The sequence below is a fragment of the Oryctolagus cuniculus genome, chromosome 11, assembly GCF_051225735.1.
Source record: "Oryctolagus cuniculus isolate XC-2025 breed Fujian yellow rabbit chromosome 11, ASM5122573v1, whole genome shotgun sequence".
Lineage (NCBI taxonomy): Eukaryota > Metazoa > Chordata > Mammalia > Lagomorpha > Leporidae > Oryctolagus > Oryctolagus cuniculus.
In genome coordinates, this window is record NC_142877.1 from 15,029,726 (window position 1) to 15,048,018 (window position 18,293).

Sequence of the window (18,293 nt, forward strand, 5' to 3'; positions counted from 1 at the left end):
GACCCCGTTGCCCCACTGCCACAAGAGGATAGGGCGAGGAGATGGACGTCGACGAATCAGGAAAGCGGCTTTTGCCAGACAGCAGATCTGCTGGCCCCTTTGGTCCTGGATGCCCCAGCTCCCAGAACTGGGAGAGGCAGTCACTGTGGTCCATAAGCCACCCTGCACACCGTGAGGACAGCCTGGATGGACTGGGACAACGGGTGTCCACCCTGGCCCTGGAATCACCTTTCTGAACCTTCCATTGACCCAGTGATTCTGTTCCAACCCTTCGAGGCCACAGAGCAGCCACGTGGCCGCCCCTGGTGTCCGCAGGCAGGCACGCAGGCTCTGCTTGGGGACCTCAGGGCGCAGAGCAGCCGCGATGCCAGCTGGGCGTGGGGGACACTTCCATGCGACCCCTGAGCCGCTGGCCCAGCAGCGAGGGGCAGGGGTCTCCTCGGAAGAGGAGCCTGACGGCCTCACACCCTGCTCCTTGGGGCTGAACGCAACCCCGTGACGCTGTCCCCTCCAAGGCAAAAGCAAAAGCTGAACGCGAGACAAAGTCGCCCCGCCGGGGGACTGACCAGGAGCCTCTGCCCTTCGAGCTGCTCCGGCTCCACGTCGGCGCTGCCAAGGGGACCCGGGCTGCTTTTTGCTTATGGTTCTTTCCTTTTCCACGGAGGAATCGGCCCCCACAGCTCCCAGCCCACCCACTGGCATCTGCAAGGATAGAGCTTCTTCCGGCTGCAGCAGAGACCCCGAGAGCTGTCAAAAGTGGAGGAGGGCGGTGCTCCTCGGTCTGGCCCGTGGGTCTGGGAGCACCTGCCGTGTCCAGACAGCGGTGTCACAGTGGCAACGGTGCAGCCTCCAAGCTACTGCTGGGCCCCAGGCTGCCGTTTTGTGCCCGCAGTGAAAGCCGTCGCCAGACTGTTACTTGTTCCTTTCCACCACCCAAGATCTGGGGAAGGAAGTGCAGAGAGCTCGTCCGGGCAGCTGCCTGCACTCAGGGTCCCCTGGGCTCTCCCCACTCCCCACCCCCGCCGACAAGAACGGTGGGGGGGCCTCTCCCTGCCACCGGCTGATGAGAGCCCCAGGCCGGCACACCCGTACCCCCTTTCCCTCGCCGCTGGCACACCTGGGTCTGCTCCATTGTCACTCCGCTCCTTCCCCGCTGTCCCCGTACCGTGTTTGCTTTCACACAATGCATCAGCTGCTTTTCATAGGAAAGCAGAACATGGGATTGTGCATCCTCACATTGGGGTCCCCCTCTGGGCAGGAGGGATTTTGCTGAGACTTTTCTGTTCCTGCAGGGGCAGATTCAAGCCGCGCTGTTGGGGGCGACACCCTGCGCCCATCCACAGATACTGACTGCCTCTGGGCTCAACTTCGTTCTCACCTCCTTAGACGGCCACACTGAGGTCAGGGAGATCCTGCCGCCCGCACAGAGCCCCCTGGGCTGGCACGGGGCAGGCGGGGCTTTTTTTTTTTTTTTAAGATTTATTTATTTATTTGAAGGGCAGAGTTACAGAGAGGCAGAGGCAGAGGCAGAGAGAGAGAGAGAGAGAGAGAGGTCTTCGATCTACTGGTTCACTCCCCAGATGGCTGCAACTACCTGAGCTGAGCCAGTCTGAAGCCAGGAGCCAGGAGCTTCTTCCAGGTCTCCCACGCAGGTGCAGGGGGGCTCAAGGACTTGGGCCATCTTCTACTGCTTTACCAGTCCATAGCAGAGAGCTGGATTGGAAGTGGAGCAGCCGGGTCTCGAACCAGTGCCCATATGGGATGCCGGTGCTGCAGGTGGTGGCTTTACCCACTACGCCACAGTGCCGGCCCCCAGGCGGGGCTTTTACCCGAGCCCGCCCACATGAGGGGCTCCATCCTGGCACAGCCAGCACCAAACCCACTCTGAGAGGCCCAGCCTACAACGGTCAAGAAGTCACAGGCTTGTTTCTGGAGTTTTATTACAAAGAGATCTGAGAGAAGCACTGGGCACCCGGATGGATGTCCGCCAGGGTGGGAGACAGCCACGGACAGAGCCAGGAACCGAAACCCAAGCGACCCCTGGGCCACACGCACGTCAGGACAAACCACAACAGTGGCCTCCAGTTTTCATTGGAAATAGACGACAGTCGTGGCTGCCCATCGCACATCCGTGGACGTCGGCTTGGAACCAGGAGCACCGTCCACACGTGCGGCCAGCAGCTCGGGTGCTCGCTGTGTAGACGACGAAACGCTAGACAGCCAGTCCCTTCAGAGAAACTTAAGAAAGAAGGTGCTAGGGGCATAGAAAATGCTTCTGACCATACAGGAAACGACATTTCCCCCCAACAAAATAACCTCACAGATGTCTCGGCACGGTTCTAACACATTTAGTCAGCTACGCACACGGGGCCCACAGCGAGGCTCTTGGAACTTCAGTCCACACCGGAAAACCATAAGTGCACCCCTGCGGCTGGGCCGGGCGCCCAGGGCTGGGTTTCTGTTGGCGGCGGCCCTGCCGGGGCAGCCCGCGTGAGCTGGGGCTGGGGCCAGACGTCCAGACCTAGGGGGCCGTGTGCGGGGCGAGAGGTGGGGTCCGCGGTTCCCCGGAGCAAGCAGGTGAGCAGCAGGGGCTGCTGGGAGTTGAGGGAGAGACTGAGCCCCGGGCACTGGCGTGTCACTGCTCTGTCCGGCCGTCACCTGCCTCCTGCCAAGGCCTCTTTCCTGCGCTCAGCCCTTCAGGCGCCGAGCAGTGCCCTTCCAGCGAGCCTCAGGGAGAGGAGGCAGGATTAGGTGAGGTAGAGCGATTTGTCCCTGGGCAGCAGGCTGTGGGGGGGAGAGAGGAGGGGCTGTCAGAGCAGCTGCGAGCCCACCAGGTGCCCACCAGGAGCCCAGTCCAGGGAGCGTGCGTGAGGACCCAATTCTCTGCCCCACTGGGGATCCCTGTGGCTGTCCCCCGCACTCCCGTCCCCAACGGCCCACCACGGAGAACCGGACACCCTTCCTGGAACCACAGCGGGGATTCCTCATCCCCAAGCCTGGGGCAGAGCGGCAGGGGGCTTGTCCTAGAAGCCCATTGCAGCAGCGCCCGTGCCCAGGCCAGCTGGGATCGCCATGTCTTCATCTGTCCACTCCAAACAGAACTACAGGGGGCAGGCGCTTTCTGTGTGTTTAAAACAGGGACTGAGTGCCACGTGGGATACGAAGGGCCTGCCCCAGGAAGCTGGGCACTGGTGACGGCCCCTAGAGACCGTCCCTCGTGGGCTGGGTGTCTGGTGTAGAGGTTAAGATGCCGCTTGTCATGCCCGCGTCCCATATCGCAGGGTCTGGGTTCAAGCCCCAGCTCTGCTCCCAATTCCCAAAATCTGCTCATTGCACACCCTGGGAGACAGCAGGTGCTGGCTCAAGTACAGGGGGCCCTATCACTCCCGTGGAAGAGCCTGGGTGGATTTCCCAGCTCCCCAGCGGATGGGAATTCTTGCACACGCGCTTTCTCTCTCAAATAAACAACAAAAAGAGCACCTTCTATCTGCCCCCATTCGCTGACTTCTGGGAAGGCAGAGACAAGGGAACGGGTGGGGAACGGGATTTTGCTGAGCTGTGCCCACCCACCCCCTGGAAGCTCTGCTCGCCGGGGCTGGGGCAGCTGGCGCTCTCTGGCCTCTTGGCCACCACACATCAGTGCTTGCCCTCCCCGGCGTGGAGCTGCCGTGGGGACAGCGGCTGAGGGCTCGGCTCCCCAGGTGTGGCCCTGGACTCCGCGGCCCAGGGAGCAGAAGCCAGCCTGGCAGGATGTGGAGCAGGTGCGCCCGCTCTGCTGGCTAACAGGAAAGGGCGCTCTTCCTTGAGCTGGTGTGGCGCGGACCCAGGAGGGCTTCCGAGAGGAGGGGCAGGTGAAGGGTGCAGGACGGGAAAAGGACCAGGGTGACCTTGGAGCCCGTGTGTTAAGAGGATGCTGGGCCACGAGGGCTGCAGTCGCCCCTCCCCCTGGCCCCCTTTCCTGTGCCCCCAGCTGTCCCCTTCTCTCAGTGGGGCTGCCCTGCCGGGGGGGGGGGGGCACACCCTGGGGACAGCCCAGAGCTGCGTCAGGGCTGGCTGACGCAGGGCAGACACAGCCAGCTCCCGACCTCCAGGCGGGGCCTGCTCTGGGGTACCTCAGGGCTCCCATGGGGGGTCAGTGAGTCTCCAGCTGGAGCCACGACCCTGCCCCGCCCTGCCTCTGTGTCCTTTCTCCCACAAACCCCGCGACCCATGGCAGAGGCACCCGGCCCCTGTCACTAGGGCTCTGCCCCGGGAACCTGGCCAACGACCCACCTGCGACTGTCCCAGGGAGGTGGGAAACCCAGGAGGGAAGGGGGAACGCAGCCTGACGGGCAGCCTTGGTTTCCCAGCGGGACGAAGCCTCTGGAAGACCCGGGGGTCCCCTTTCCGCGTCCCCCTTAGCGTTGTCGACCACTTTGTCATCTCTGTTCCCCACGCTCCCGGAGCTGGGACGGAGGCCGGGGACTGACCTGCAGGTGCTGGTGCTGCACTCCCCGCTCCGGTAACTGCTGTCCCAGTCCCCACTGCTTGGGGGGTTGGATGGGCCCGGTGAGCGGGACCCGGAGCCGCTGGGGAACTCGGAGATGTGAGGGAAGTCCTGGGGAGGGGAAGGAGGAGACGGTGAACGAGGGAAGGCAGAAGGGGGTGGGGGCTGTCTCGGGCGCTCTGCAGATGGACACGTCCGCTGGGGGCCCACAGAGTCCCCTCTGCCTCTCTGCCCCCCAGCGCTTCTTCCCGTTCCCCATGAGACACCTGCCCAAACAATTCAGCTATTGTCTAAGATGACTGGGGGTGGGTGACATTGTTGTCACAGCCTTTCCTTTCCTGGGCCTCAGTTCCTCAATCTATAAAATGGGGCCATTAGGCTGAATGAACTCCCAGGGTGGTGTGCGCCTTGGAATTGTCTCTATGAAACAATTGTGGGGTGGGGGTTAGACCTTGGAGGAGAGAGCAGGGGGCTGGGGCCAATGCCCACACCTTCCTCTTGGGGCGGGGAGCCAAGGTGGACTGGGCATAAGAGGAGGCCCTGGAATATGCCAGGCTCTGGAGCTCGTGAACTCTTCACTGCTGCTGGGGCCTCGGATGAGCCAAGGTGATTTCAGAGATGGGGAAGTTGAGGCACAGAGAGGTAGGGTGCCAAGGCTGCAGTCACACAGCTGGTGAGTGGCAGGGCCAGTGTTCCAGATCCCAAGCCACCTCCCGTCTCCACCAGGGATCCCAGAAGGACTCACCCCTCCTCTGCTCTGCTCACCTGTGGCCCTGGAGGCGAGGGGCTCATTGCCAGCTGCACCTGCAGTGCCATGGGGGTGGGCAGGACAGAGGGCTGGGGGGCAGGGGACATGCTGACAGAGGGACTGAGGAGGGCGCCCTGTGCGTGCGGAGGCAGTGGCAGCTGCTGATGCAGGGAAGGGCTGAGCGGGAAGGCGGGTGGCGGCGGTGGGGACGCGCTGAGGCCTGGCAGCAGCGACTTGGAGCCCAGTGTCCGGGCGAGGGTGGCGGGAGAGGCCCCGCTGCGGAAGGCCTGCAGGTCCGAGGGCGTGAGGAAGGAGGCGAGGCCTGGCATGGCGTACATGGGCTGCTTCGGGGGCAGCATCTTGGCTGGCGGGTTTGCCTGCGTGCTCTTGCTCTCGCTCTGCTCCGGGGGGCTCTGGAAGGAGAGAGGACCCATCACTCTGGAGGAGAGCGGGCAAGAATGTGGGCTGTGAGGCCAGGGGCTTTGCAACCCCCGACACAGCCTGGGCTGGCTCTTTAGGCCCTTAGGGGAGCAGTGTGGACTGACCAGGGAACTGTGCAGAATCCCTGGCATGCACTTGGACCTCACTAGACACCTCCCCCTGCTGTTACCCCCACCCAGGGGGGACTCCTGTGGTCCTTGGCCAGCAGTGAAGCCAGCACCAGCCGGCAGAGCCATCACCCGCTGAAGCCCTGCCCCGGCTCCCATGCCTTTGCACGAGGTCTTCTCAGAACTGTGCCCTTTGCCACCCCCCTGATGCCATCTTCTCCATAGCAGCCCTCTCTCTGCTGGGCCATCCAGCCCCCTGCACTGCTGGTGTTGACCGTGGGGAAAGATGGTGTGGGCAGGTGCAAAGACTGGTGAAACCAAGTTTGAGTGCGAGTGCAGGCACCGAACAAACTGGATAACGTCAGGCATGCTGCCTGCCCCCTCCGAGTGCTGGGCCCTTCCTGGAAGAACTGGATGGCATTTCATTGCACATAAAGAGGCCGGCACGAGCCTGGCACATGGCAGGTGTGCTGCAGACCTGGCCATGTCGGTCTCACCCCTCCTTTCCAAGGTCCAGGCTGCTGCCCACTCCTGAGGGCCTCTCTTCTTGCTGCCTCCCCCAGGGGCCCCTGGCTTATCGAAGCTGTGCTCAGGGATTCCGTTACCTTGGAGACCAGGCTAGCCCTGTAGGCCGCCAGAGCCTTCAGATACTCCTTCTTTGCTGCTTCGGTCTTCCTCTTGTAGGCCTGGAAGATCCAAGACACAGGCAACGCTGGGGAGGGGTGCCACAGAGGAGACAGGCTGCAGGGGCCTGGGGCAGGGAGGCATGCACTCAAGGGCCTTGTGTGGATGAGGGTGGCTGATCAGACGCTGGGGAAGCCACCAGGGGCTCATTTCTGGGAGCACTCTCAGAGTGTGGAGGCAAGACTGTATCCCGGCTCCTCAGCCACATGGCTGTGTGCCCTTGGCTAGCGCATTTCTCCTCCCTGGGCCTCCAGCTCACATCAGCACAACTGACAACAGAGAGACAGAATGAAGTCTAGAAAGAAGCCCCTAAAGCCCCTGATTTTAATCCAGCACAGTACAGAATGTCTTAATCATCTTTGTATCCTTGAATGAACGCTACTTGTTTATAGTGTCTTCGGATTCATATTTACTAAGCTAGTTATTAGGAAGTTTAGACATAGGTTCATATGCCATAGTAGGAATGGCCCCATTTTGTCCAAACCTCCTTGTGTCTCTGCCTTTGAATAGAGCCCTCCCACAGTGTTGTGGGGCTTGGCCTTGGAACTTGCTTTTGCCAACAGAACAGGGGCAGAGTTGATGCCAGCAGACTTGAAAAGTGCTTGCACAGTGGGGCCTGCCTTCTGCCGCTCCTGGGACTCTGATTTGCCACGTGAGCAAGCATAGGCCAGCCAGCTGGGTGATGAGACACTCGTGGCCCAGTTTGACTGACAGTCATCTGGTTCCCAGAAGCAGAGCTGCCTACCCTACTGCACTGCAGATGCACAGCCGAGCCCAGCCAAGAGCGGCAGCAGAATCACCCAGCTGAGCCCAGCCAAGAGCGGCAGCAGAATCACCCAGCTGAGCCCAGCCAAGAGCAGCAGCAGAACCACCAAGCTGAGCCCAGCACAAGCCCCGGAACCTCGACATCTTAAGTTGAGTAAATGGTGGTTGCTTTAAGTTTGGGGATTGTTTGTTATCTTTCAAACCTAACTGACACAGTTTCCTTCATAATGCTTAGTTTCCAGATTACATTGTATAGAAAGACTTGGGCAGGTTTTCCTTTTTCTAAGTGCTAGAATCATCTGCTGTTCGATGATTTGTAAGAATTTACTACCAAATCAGCTAGGCTAGAAATTTTTGAGGAGAAGTAGGGTTTTTATTGGTTTCCTATAATTTTCTCAACACTACTGCCCTTGGTTATTAGTGTATTCAATATTAGTAAAATTGGAGTATAAATAAAATTTTAAATGTGATTTAAAAAACTGACACAATAGTCTCCCTTATGCTTAATAGTTAAAAACTATTACATGAAAGGTAATTCAAAGAACCTAAGACCACTGTCATCACCATTATTTAACATATTTTTGTGAAAGTCCTAATTATTATAACTGGGAAGATAAAATCAGAATTATAACTACAGGAAATTAGGAGATAAAAATAAGGAGACAAAAACCGTCACCATCATTTGTAGAGCATACATGCATGTAATGTATTTATAGATTATACACACACACACATACGCACACACTGAGATGTGTATGTTTTTATATTTATGTATATTTTTTTACCTGAAAACCCAGGAATTAATTGAACATTCCCAGAAATAATAAGACAGCTTAGCCAGGTGGGTAGTTAAAAAGATAAATTCTGGGGCTGGCCCTGTGGCATAGCAGGAAAAGCTGCCACCTGCAGTGCCAGCATCCCATATGGTATGTTTTGAGTCCCAGCTGCTCCACTTTTTTTTTTTAATTTTTATTTATTTATTTGACAGGCAGAGTGGACAGTGAGAGAGAGAGACAGAGAGAAAGGTCTTCCTTTGCCGTTGGTTCACCCTCCAATGGCTGCCGTGGCCGGCGCACCGCGCTGATCCGATGGCAGGAACCAGGTACTTACCCTGGTCTCCCATGGGGTGCAGGGCCCAAGCTCTTGGGCCATCCTCCACTGCACTCCCTGGCCACAGCAGAGAGCTGGCCCTGGAAGAGGGGCAACTGGGACAGAATCCGGCGTTCCGACCGGGACTAGAACCCGGTGTGCCGGCGCCGCTAGGTGGAGGATTAGCCTATTGAGCCACGGCGCCGGCCTGCTCCACTTCTGATCCAGCTCTCTGCTATGCCCTGGGAAAGCAGTAGAAGATGGCCCAAGTCCTTGGGCCCCTGCACCTGTGTGGGAGACCCAGAAGAAGCTGCTGGCTCCTGGCTTTGGATCAGGACAGTTCCAGCTGCTGCGGCCACTTGGGGAGTGAACCAGTGAATGGAAGACCTCTCTCTCTGCCTCTGCTTCTTTGTAACTCAGTATTTCAAATAAATAAATAAATTTTTTATTTTTAAATTTATTTTATTTATTTGAAAGACAGAGCTACAGAGAGAGGGAGAGTCAGAGAGAGGTCTGGTTCACTCCCCAGATGGCCGCAACGGCTGGAGCTACGCTGTTCCGAAGCCAGGAGCCAGGAGCTTCCTCCGGGTCGTCTACTGCTTTCCCAGGCCATAGCAGAGAGCTGGATTGAAAGTGGAGCAGCCGGAACTAGAACCAGCACCCATATGGGATGCCGGCGCTTCAGGCCAGGGCTTTAACCCACTGCTCTACAGCACCAGCCCCAATAAATCTTTTTATTTTTTATTTTTTGACAGTCAGAGTTAGACAGTGAGAGAGAGAGAGACAGAGAGAAAGGTCTTCCTTTTTCCGTTGGTTTACCCCCCAAGTGGCAGCTACAGCCGATCCGAAGCCAGGAGCCAGGTGCTTCCTCCTGGTCTCCCATGCGGGTGCAGGGCCCAAACACTTGGGCCATCCTCCACTGCCTTCCCGGGCCACAGCAGAGAGCTGGACCGGAAGAGGAGCAACCAGGACAGAATCTGGCACCCCGACTGGGACTAGAACCCGGGGTGCCAGCACCGCAGGTGGAGGATTAGCCTAGTGAGCTGCGGCACCGGCCCCCAACAAATCTTTTAAAAATGCCTATTTAGCAAGCACTTGGGAGGCCCACATCCCATAGCAGAGTGTCTGGGATGGAGTCCCACCTCTGTTTCTGTCCAGGTCCCTGCCAATGCACCTGGGAGGTGGCAAGTGATGGCCCAAGTACTTGAGTCCCTGCCACTATGTGGGAGACCCGGATGGAGTTCCTGGCTCCTGGTCTTGGCTTGGCCCAGCCCTTGCTGTTGTGGGAAAATGGGGAGTGAACCAGTGGATAGAAGATCTTTTTCTCCCAGTCTGCCTTTTTAATGAGTAAAAATGGATGTTTTTAAAATAGGAAAAAACATACCAACAACAGTTTGCAAAAAAAAAAAAAAAAAATTGGATGGGGGGCAGCAGCACTGTGGCGTAGCAGGTAAAGCCATGGCCTGCAGTGCCAGCATGCCATTTGGGCGTTGGTTCGAGTCCCAGCTGCTCCACTTCTGATCCAGTTCTCTGCTATGGCCTGGGAAAGCAGTAGAAGATGGCCCAAGTCCTTGGGCCCCTGTACCTGCTTGGGAGACCTGGAAGGGGCTCCTGGCTCCTGACTTTGGATTGGCTCAGCTCTGGCCATTGTGGCCATTTTGGTGAGTGAGCTAGCAGATGGAAGACCTCCCTCTCTCTGCCTCTTCCTCTGCCTCTCTGTAATTCTGGTTTTCAATTAAATAAATAAATAAATAAATAAATGTGCGTGCTCACCATTTATAATGCATTGACTGAAAGGAGAGATTACCAAGCTCTTGGATGGAAATAAATATGTATCAAGTTGTTAGATTAAAAAAAAAACAGAGAAGTCAATGAAAAGGAATAAAAATGCCTCAGAAACAGCACCAACATGGGGGCTGGGCCCCTCAGCCTCCTCTGCCGACTCTGGGCTGCCCTCTGGGGTCAGTGGGGAGCCTCCTGGGACAGAGTGCCTGAGCTCTCCATCCTTGCAGGGACTGAGCACGAGAGGGAGATGGATGCCAGTGAAAGAAACCAATGACAGTGACAGTGTCGGTGCAGCAGACGCCGCCGGTGCCCTCCCCAGCCCTGTCCACAGCCCCTGGGGTCTTGGCATTGCTGCAGCTCCGCTTCCAACCACACCCACCACTATGGCATCCATTGGCACAGGGCTCTTTGGGCACAGGGCAGAAGTGCTGGGGTATTTGTGTCCCCTGCAGCAGCTGTCAACCCATGATGGACAGAGCAGGTGTAGGACAGCAGCCTTGCTCTCCCGTGGGGTGACCCACCATGTAGGGTGTCCTACACTGGCTCCCCAAGTGCCCTGGTGGGACTGCTCCAGGCGCCCGTGGTGGCCACCTCCTTGAGAAGGTCCCCTTCTGGCCGCCCCCTTCCTCCCTCCCCCGCCAGCCAATGCAGCCTCCCCGGTAAAGCCCTCCCACTGTAATCTATTCCAAAAGGGTAGTAGATGTTAGGGTGTGATAAGGGCTAGCGCTCAGGCAGGACAACAGCCCTTGTCTCTGGCCCACACCTGCTACCTTCCTCGTGTTTCCCGGCTCAGTGAGCAAATCTCCCTTCACCCCGAACCCAGACCAGACTCTTAAGAAGGCGTTTCCCATGCAGTGTTCCACGGCCACCCCCAATCCTCTGGTCCCAGCTGCTGTCACCTCCCACCTGGACGTCGGTCGCCCTGCCACGTCCACCCTTACCTGCCTGCAGGCGGCCACACGGGTCTTCGCTCTGCTTAAACTTCTTCAGTGGTTTCCTCTGCTCTTAGAATGTGGACCTGACCCTTTCCCAGGCTCCGCCCCTGCCACCACCCCAGCTCCGTCTCTGCCCCACTGGCTCTCACTGCCCTCCACAGCCACGGGGGTCTCCCTGCGGTCCCAGGGCCTCACTGGGCTCCTTCCCTCCCCAGGCCTTCGTAAGCTTGGCACTCCCACCTGGAGCACTTCCTCTCCCCCAAAGGAACTCACCCTCAGCTTGCACCTGGAGACCTGGCCCTAGGACTGGGGCCGTCCCCTCTCTTTGCTCTCGTGTGTACCTGGGCCCTCCTGGTACGTGGCACAGTGACAACCCCAGCGTTACACCCATGATGTATCTGCTCACGGGACTGACACGGGGCTGTGTCACCAGCAGCCTCACTGGGCCTCCTGGTTCCACCGATCTGACTTCAGATGCTGACTACCCTGACTCACAGCGGCGACCTGGGCCAGGTGCTTAGTCTCTTGGCATCTCCATTTCCTGCTAACGAAACAGGAATGCAGCGGCCACTCCACAGGGTGTTGTAAGGATTCCAGGACACAGTGGAGAGAGCCCTGCACAGCACTCAGCTCCGACGTGAGCTCAGAGCACGGCAGCCAGCTCTCTGCTTCGCAGATAGGAAAAGCGAGGCTCAGAGAGGTTAAGTGGTCAGCTCAAGGTCACACAGCTGGCGACTGCATTGGCCAGTGAGCTGGTTCTGCTCTCTGTTGCCCCCAGGAGGCCTCTAGGGGGGCCCCAGACATGTGGTGAGTGGGACAGGAAGCTCTGGCCTGGACTCCAGACCTGCAGAGCTGAGGGGCAGGATGGACAGAGACGCTCATTCACAGCTGGGGAAGCAGAAGTCTAGGACCGGGGGTCCCCTGGGGAACACAGCTGGCACTCAGGGGAGCTGGAGGGAACCTCAGCGCTGGCCAGGGAGCTGAGCCCGGGGAGGCCCTCTGCAGGAGCCGTTGGCTGCAGAGGCCAGGCCTGGGTCCAGACCTTCAAGGTCTGTCCTTGGCCCCAAGCACATAGGTCCTCAGGGGCCATCTCAGGAAGGGGTCCTGGCTCACCTGCTTCTGCTCCTCTCCCAAGCTGTCCCACATGGAGGCCACGATTTTGGACACGTCCCCGAAGGTGGCGCTGGGGTTCTGCCCCTTGATGGCGGCCTGGGTGTCCCTGAAGAAGAGCGCGTAGGCTGACACGGGCTTCTGCGGCTCGTTTGGGTCTTTCTTCTTCTTCTTCTTGGGGTTCTTGGCCTTTTTCCCTGGGTCGGCAGAGGGTCTCTTCTCTCCTGAGAGCTGCCCAGGTGAGAGAGGGCAAAAAGCCACACAGCGTGGGTGTTTGGCCCAAGTGCCTGGGTTCGAATCCCGGCTCTGCTCCTGGCTCCAGCTTCCCGCTAATGCACACCCCGGGAGGCAGCAGGTAAAGGCTAAAGTTCCTGAGTCCCTGCCACCAACATGGGAGGCCTCCATGGACTTCTCGGTTCCTGGACGCAGTCTGCTCTGGCCTTGACTAGTGAGGGCATTTGGGAATGAACTGGTGGAAAGAAGCTCTCTCTGTCTCAAATGCTCCTACTGCTACTCCTATTGTTCCTACTGCTGCTGCTGCTGTGGCCATTTGGAAAGTGAGCCAGAGGATGGAAGACCTCTTTTCTGTGTGTCTCCCTCTCTCTGTGTAAATCAATAAATAAATCTTAAAAAAAAAAATTGAAAGAAAGAAGGAATGAAGGAAGGAAGGAAGGAAGGAAGGAAGGAAGGAAGGAAGGAAAGAAAGAAAAAAAAGAAAGAAAAAAGACAGAAGGAAGGAAGGAAGGAAGGAAGGAAGGAAGGAAGGAAGGAAAGAAAGAAAGAAAGAAAGAAAGAAAGAAAGAAAGAAAGAAAGAAAGAAAGAAAGAAAGAAAGAAAGAAAGAAAGAGAAAACCAGGGAAGCCCCGGAGCCCGCTGTCTAGGGGGCCCTGGCCCAGGCTGAGGCTGAGCTGGACTTTTCCCGCAGCTCCGGTGTGTGCTGGTCTAGCTCCTAGAACACACAGGCAACACCAGGCCACCGCGCGGTCCCAGACACAGGCACCCGGGCTGGGCTGTGGGGTCAGGCTCCATGCCCCACAGAGTATGGACAGATGCCCACACCCTGGGTCGGAGCCCGGGCTGTGTGTGTAGCTCATGCGTGAGAACCAGCAGGGCTGTGGCGTTGACTTCACCATGGGAGGGAGAGGAGGCGCGAGCAGGATACTGAGCGGCAGGTGGACCTGGCGGATGCTCTGCAGGCAACTGAGCCATCACCTCTGGGACGGTCCAGCGTCCTGCCGTCCAGGACCCTTTGCCCTGGGGTCACTCTTTCCCAGCTGACACCTTCCTGGCTCCTCTACGAGGGCTGACTCCAGGTGCCATGCCCCACCCCGCCTACCTTGAAGTGAGCTTCTGACTCCTCCTCCTGGGTGGAACTGGAGGGTGAGGGCGTGGCTGACTTGCTCCCTGGGGGCGAGGGGGAGCTGTGGGCAATGCCGCTCCGGAGGCCCATCTGCGAGATGAGCTGGGACTGGCTGAGGGCAGTCATGTGGCTGGCCAGCATGGCAGGGCGGCCCAGCAGGGGCCCTGGCCGGCCCGCGTCGTAGGCCGCCACCTCCGAGTGCACCATCTCCTGGATCTGCAAGCGGAGCACAGGGCACTGGGTCATCACACAGTTCTACCCCTTCTTGACCCCTGCAGGATCAGTGCACCTGCAGGGGAGCTATGGTGACCAACTGCCACTCCGTTGACGGTCACCTGGGAAGACAGTTGGCATCTCAGCCCGGGCCAGAGCTCAGGCCAGCTGCAAACGGCTCATTTGATTATACACAGTTTTGCCCCTGGAATGGGACGAACCTCTGCACTGATTTGCCAGGCAGCATACTAGCAATCAGTACACAAGTACACACAGACTGTTTTCAGACTGTTTTGAATCCTTTTTTTTTTTTTGGTCAGGCAGAGTGGACAGTGACAGAGAGAGAGACAGAGAGAAAGGTCTTCCTTTCCGTTGGTTTACCCCCCCAATGGCCGCTCTGGTGGCATGCTGCGGCCAGCGCAGTGCACCTATCGGAAGCCAGGAGCCAGGTACTTCCTCCTGGTCTCCCATGGGGTGCAGGGCCCAAGCACTTGGGCCATCCTCCACTGCACTCCCGGGCCACAGCAGAGAGCTGGACAGTAAAAGGAGAAACCAGGACAGAATCCGATGCCCTGACCGGGACTAGAACCTGGGGTGCCAGCGCCTCAGGCAGAGGATTAGCCTATTGAACCACGGTGCCGGCCAAATCCTGGTCCTGTTCCTAAACAGCTGGGTGACTTGGCCAAGTTACTTACCCTCGCTGTGTCTCATTTATTCATTAGTAAAATGTGGATATAATGTGGGGTTGGCCCTGAGGTATACTAAGTGCAGCCTTTGCCTGCAGTGCCTGCATCCCATATGGGCACCAGTTCCAGTCCTGGCTGCTCCGCTTCTGATCCAGCTCCTTCCTTATGTGCCTGGGAAAGCAGCGGAAGATGACCCAAGTACTTGGGCCCCTGCACCCACATGGAAGACCTGGAAGAAGCTCCTGGCTCCTGGTTTCGGATTGGCCCAGCCCTGGCTGTTACAGCCATTTGGGGGGGGTGGGGGGTGAACAAACCTCTCTCTCTGTCTCTCCCTCTCTAACTCTGCTTCCCAATAAATAAATAAATCTTTTAAAAAATTGGATGTAATCAACCCTACCTTCTACGGCTGTTACAGATCAAATCTACCTGGCATTTGCTAAGCCCTATATTGAATAAGCTTTTCTTAAATACACTGAATAAATACAATTGATAAAGTTTAGCCATAATTTCCTTATTAACTCTATTCCCTATGAGTCTCTCAGTGGTTATTTCTGGCATACACACATAAGCGTTCCTCATAGCAGACACACGTTGAGAACCGTGTGCACATCTGACCTAGGCGTAATCCGTATGCACACAGGTCAGCAAGGCACAGCGATTTGTAGACTCCTAATTATTTTTATTTCCTCTGTATCTGGGGTTATTGTCTACCATCTAATGCTACATATCTGTGTTTTCCTCACTTTTTCTTCATTAGGCAAGTTAATAGGTTTTCAATTTTTTAATTTTATTTTTATTTAATTTCATTTATTTGAATGGGGAGAGAGAGAGAGAGAAGTACTGGTTGTTTATTTTCCTGTTGCTGCTAATCTCTGGCAAAAAAAAAAAGTGATCGAAGAACGTAGAAGGTACTCTTTGCACCTTCTAGAATTCGCTAAGTTTTCTTCAGGACCCAACGGTGATGACATTTTACAAAAATTCCACAGCGCTCACCTGCAAAGACCCAAAGGGACAGGGCTATGCCCCTTCTCACCTGCTGCCTCCTGTATCTGACAGCACCTTGTCAGGCTTCCCGCAACTTTTTCTGCTTCTATCAAAATCTCCCTTTAATACGTACAGCTTTTGTTTTGGGAATCTGAAGTGGGTTTTTATTGCACACAAGAAAGACCACAAACTGCATCTTCCTTCTGGATGGAACTTTTTATTATGATGAAGTATTCAGTCTCTTGGTCTCACTTTTGCTTTGACTTCAGGAGAGTCTGACACAAACGCGGCTGCCCTGGCCTGTGCGTGGGTTTGTCTGACTTAGCCTGACATGTCTTTATTTCTGAAAAGCTTGCCCGTTTCAACCGATCTCTTAGTTTTATTTGTTGGGGTTTTCTTTGTGCAAAGCCGGTGCTTATATTATGGTATAGGGCAGACACAAAACCATCTGAAGCCCAGCACCTTTTGTTTTTGCAATATTTTCCATGTCTGGTAGGTTTATTTTCCTTTCTAGTTCTCGCAAATATTTTGGTAATTTAAATATGTACTATATGGTATATATTTAAATTTGTAAGTATATGTTCCATACATACACACTCACACACACATACCTACACATCTAAAGAAATGGCCCATTTCATCTAGATTTTAACTGAGATAATATAACATTTTTAATCTACTATATGGCTTTTGTAGTTAAATCCTCATTCAAAATTTTAATATTGTGAATGTAGGCTGATTTTAATTTTTTTCTTTTCAATAGTTTAGATTTTAACTGCTCATCAATTAAAAAAATTAACTTGACAACTTTAATCATTTTTAACCGAATTATGCTTTCCTGTCTATTAAGGTAGAAGTCAGGTGTCACACGTGGTTTTCTATCTAGCTTTTCCAAACTACACAATTTATTTTCATATTTCCTTTATTAGTAACAGAGGCCTCCAGGGCAGGGGTTCACATGGGAGCCAGCTGGCCAGGCAGGGGACAATTGGTGGTGTCTGAATATATTTGTGCTTCTCACAGCTGGGGTACTACGGACCTCCCACAGCGCACGGGGCGACTCCCTCCCCACCCACTGTCCCCAGATGTCAATCTGCTGAGACTGAGGGACCCTGCTCCACAACTTGGAGTTTTCCATTGAAAAGATTCTTAGCTGCGTCATATAAACATTTTACCACTGAATGTGTGCCCTCCTTTTTTACCTGCCGTTGTCTGGAAGAGTGCTTTATTTCATGCACCCTTTTGTTATTGTGGTCAGAGAACGTGACTCGTAGCATTTTACCTTTTTGGTCCATGCCGAGTTTTTCATGATGGCTCAGGATAGGATTGAATCATGTAAAATTTCCATGCACCTCTGAAATAGTGTCTACTCTGGAACATCCAGATTTCTCTGCATGTCTATTTAATAAATTATTTTGACCACTTTAGCTGTGAAATCTCGAGAAAAATGAGTTAAGCCTGCCATTCCGATTGTGTTCCCATCAGTTTCTCTACGGGGTTTAAACGGGCTTTCTTCATATATATTGATGTGAAGCTGTTCACCCCGTAAGTGCCCCAGAACGCTTCCTCTCCACCATGGCTGCTCCTTGTTCATAAAAAAATAAGCATCTTTGCCTGGATGGATGCTTCTGTCTTAAATTCTGCTTCAGCTGCTGTCATTATCACTTTATTTATTCCCCTGCTCTACTTTCGTCCTGCGTGCACCTTGTACCTAGCAGCTAAGTCTGACAGAGGCACAACTGAGCCCGGTGGGTAGAAAAATGACTGAAGCGCTACATTCCACCGCCCTACAGATAGTGTGCAGTTTGGCATTCCTTAGTGAATTTACGTTAACATTCCTGATTGCTACACGCGTATGTTTGTTCTCTGTACTCTCCTTTGAACTGGCTGTAATTAACCTTACTTCCTCACTAACGAATGGATTAAAAACATTTTTTGACACGTTTTCGTTTTACCGTTGTTATAAGAATCATGTTTGGAAAATTTTCCTTGCAACAAAGATGATCATGTCAGCATTTTTTTTTCATTCCAGAAAAACTTGTAATCACCTAAATGCTCACCAATTTGGAAATGGCCAAAGTCCATGTCACAGTCACATAATGGAATTCTGACCCGGAACTCCATCTGCCATTGTGGGTGAACTTGGAAACAATAGCAAGTGAAGAGTTCCAGGAGAACACGTAGTCTAATACCCTATGTACGTGTTTAAGGCACATAACATTATGAAGCGTGTATGGGCATGTAAGGAGGTAGTAAAGGCACACAGACACCTGCAGTTGGACAGTGATCATGGCCTTCTTCTTCTTTTTTTTTTTTTTTTTTTTTTTTTTTGACAGGCAGAGTGGACAGTGAGAGAAAGAGACAGAGCGAAAGGTCTTCCTTTTGCCGTTGGTTCACCCTCCAATGGCCGCCGCGGCCGGTGCGCTGCAGCCGGCGTACCGCGCTGATCCAATGGCAGGAGCCAGGTGCTTCTCCTGGTCTCCCATGGGGTGCAGGGCCCAAGCACTTGGGCCATCCTCCACTGCACTCTCTGGCCATAGCCGAGAGCTGGCCTGGAAGAGGGGCAACAGGGACAGAATCCGGTGCCCCGACCGGGACTAGAATCTGGTGTGCCGGCGCCGCAAGGTAGAGGATTAGCCTAGCGAGCCGCGGTGCCGGCCAATCATGGTCTTCTAAGGAAAGAGTGACACATACAAAAGGAGCTCAACCGAGATTCAAAGTGAAAAACAAAATCATCACGCGCGTTCTTCAAGGCAGAGTCTAGACCACAGTCATGGTGGGCTCTGGGAAGGCTGGGACAGGGCACAGCTTGGGAGGGGTGGCTAGGATGGGAGACAGGTGGCCTCCAGGTGACACATTTGGTTCAAGGCAAGCCTGGCCCCCTAACCTCCAGCCTGGGC

General features: G+C 55.1%; 1 protein-coding gene across 17 annotated transcripts in view; it reads right to left on the reverse strand.

Annotated features, from left to right (window-relative positions):
* Window positions 1-1,459: 1,459 nt before the first annotated feature.
* Window positions 1,460-18,293, reverse strand: part of TOX2 (TOX high mobility group box family member 2) — a 130,559-nt gene continuing 113,725 nt past the window's right edge. For 14 of the 17 annotated variants that reach the window (XM_089307981.1, XM_089307976.1, XM_089307973.1 and 11 more), the window contains 6 exons: window positions 13,487-13,726; window positions 12,154-12,381; window positions 6,388-6,468; window positions 5,252-5,672; window positions 4,470-4,597; window positions 1,460-2,784 (listed from right to left, as the gene is read on the reverse strand). In XM_089307981.1, coding sequence (XP_089164107.1) covers window positions 2,689-2,784; window positions 4,470-4,597; window positions 5,252-5,672; window positions 6,388-6,468; window positions 12,154-12,381; window positions 13,487-13,726 — 1,194 coding nt within the window. In that variant the 3' untranslated portion in view covers window positions 1,460-2,688. The remainder of the gene's footprint in view (window positions 2,785-4,469; window positions 4,598-5,251; window positions 5,673-6,387; window positions 6,469-12,153; window positions 12,382-13,486; window positions 13,727-18,293) is intronic. The other 3 variants (XM_051845030.3, XM_089307970.1, XM_008274460.4) reach the window with 1 other exon arrangement.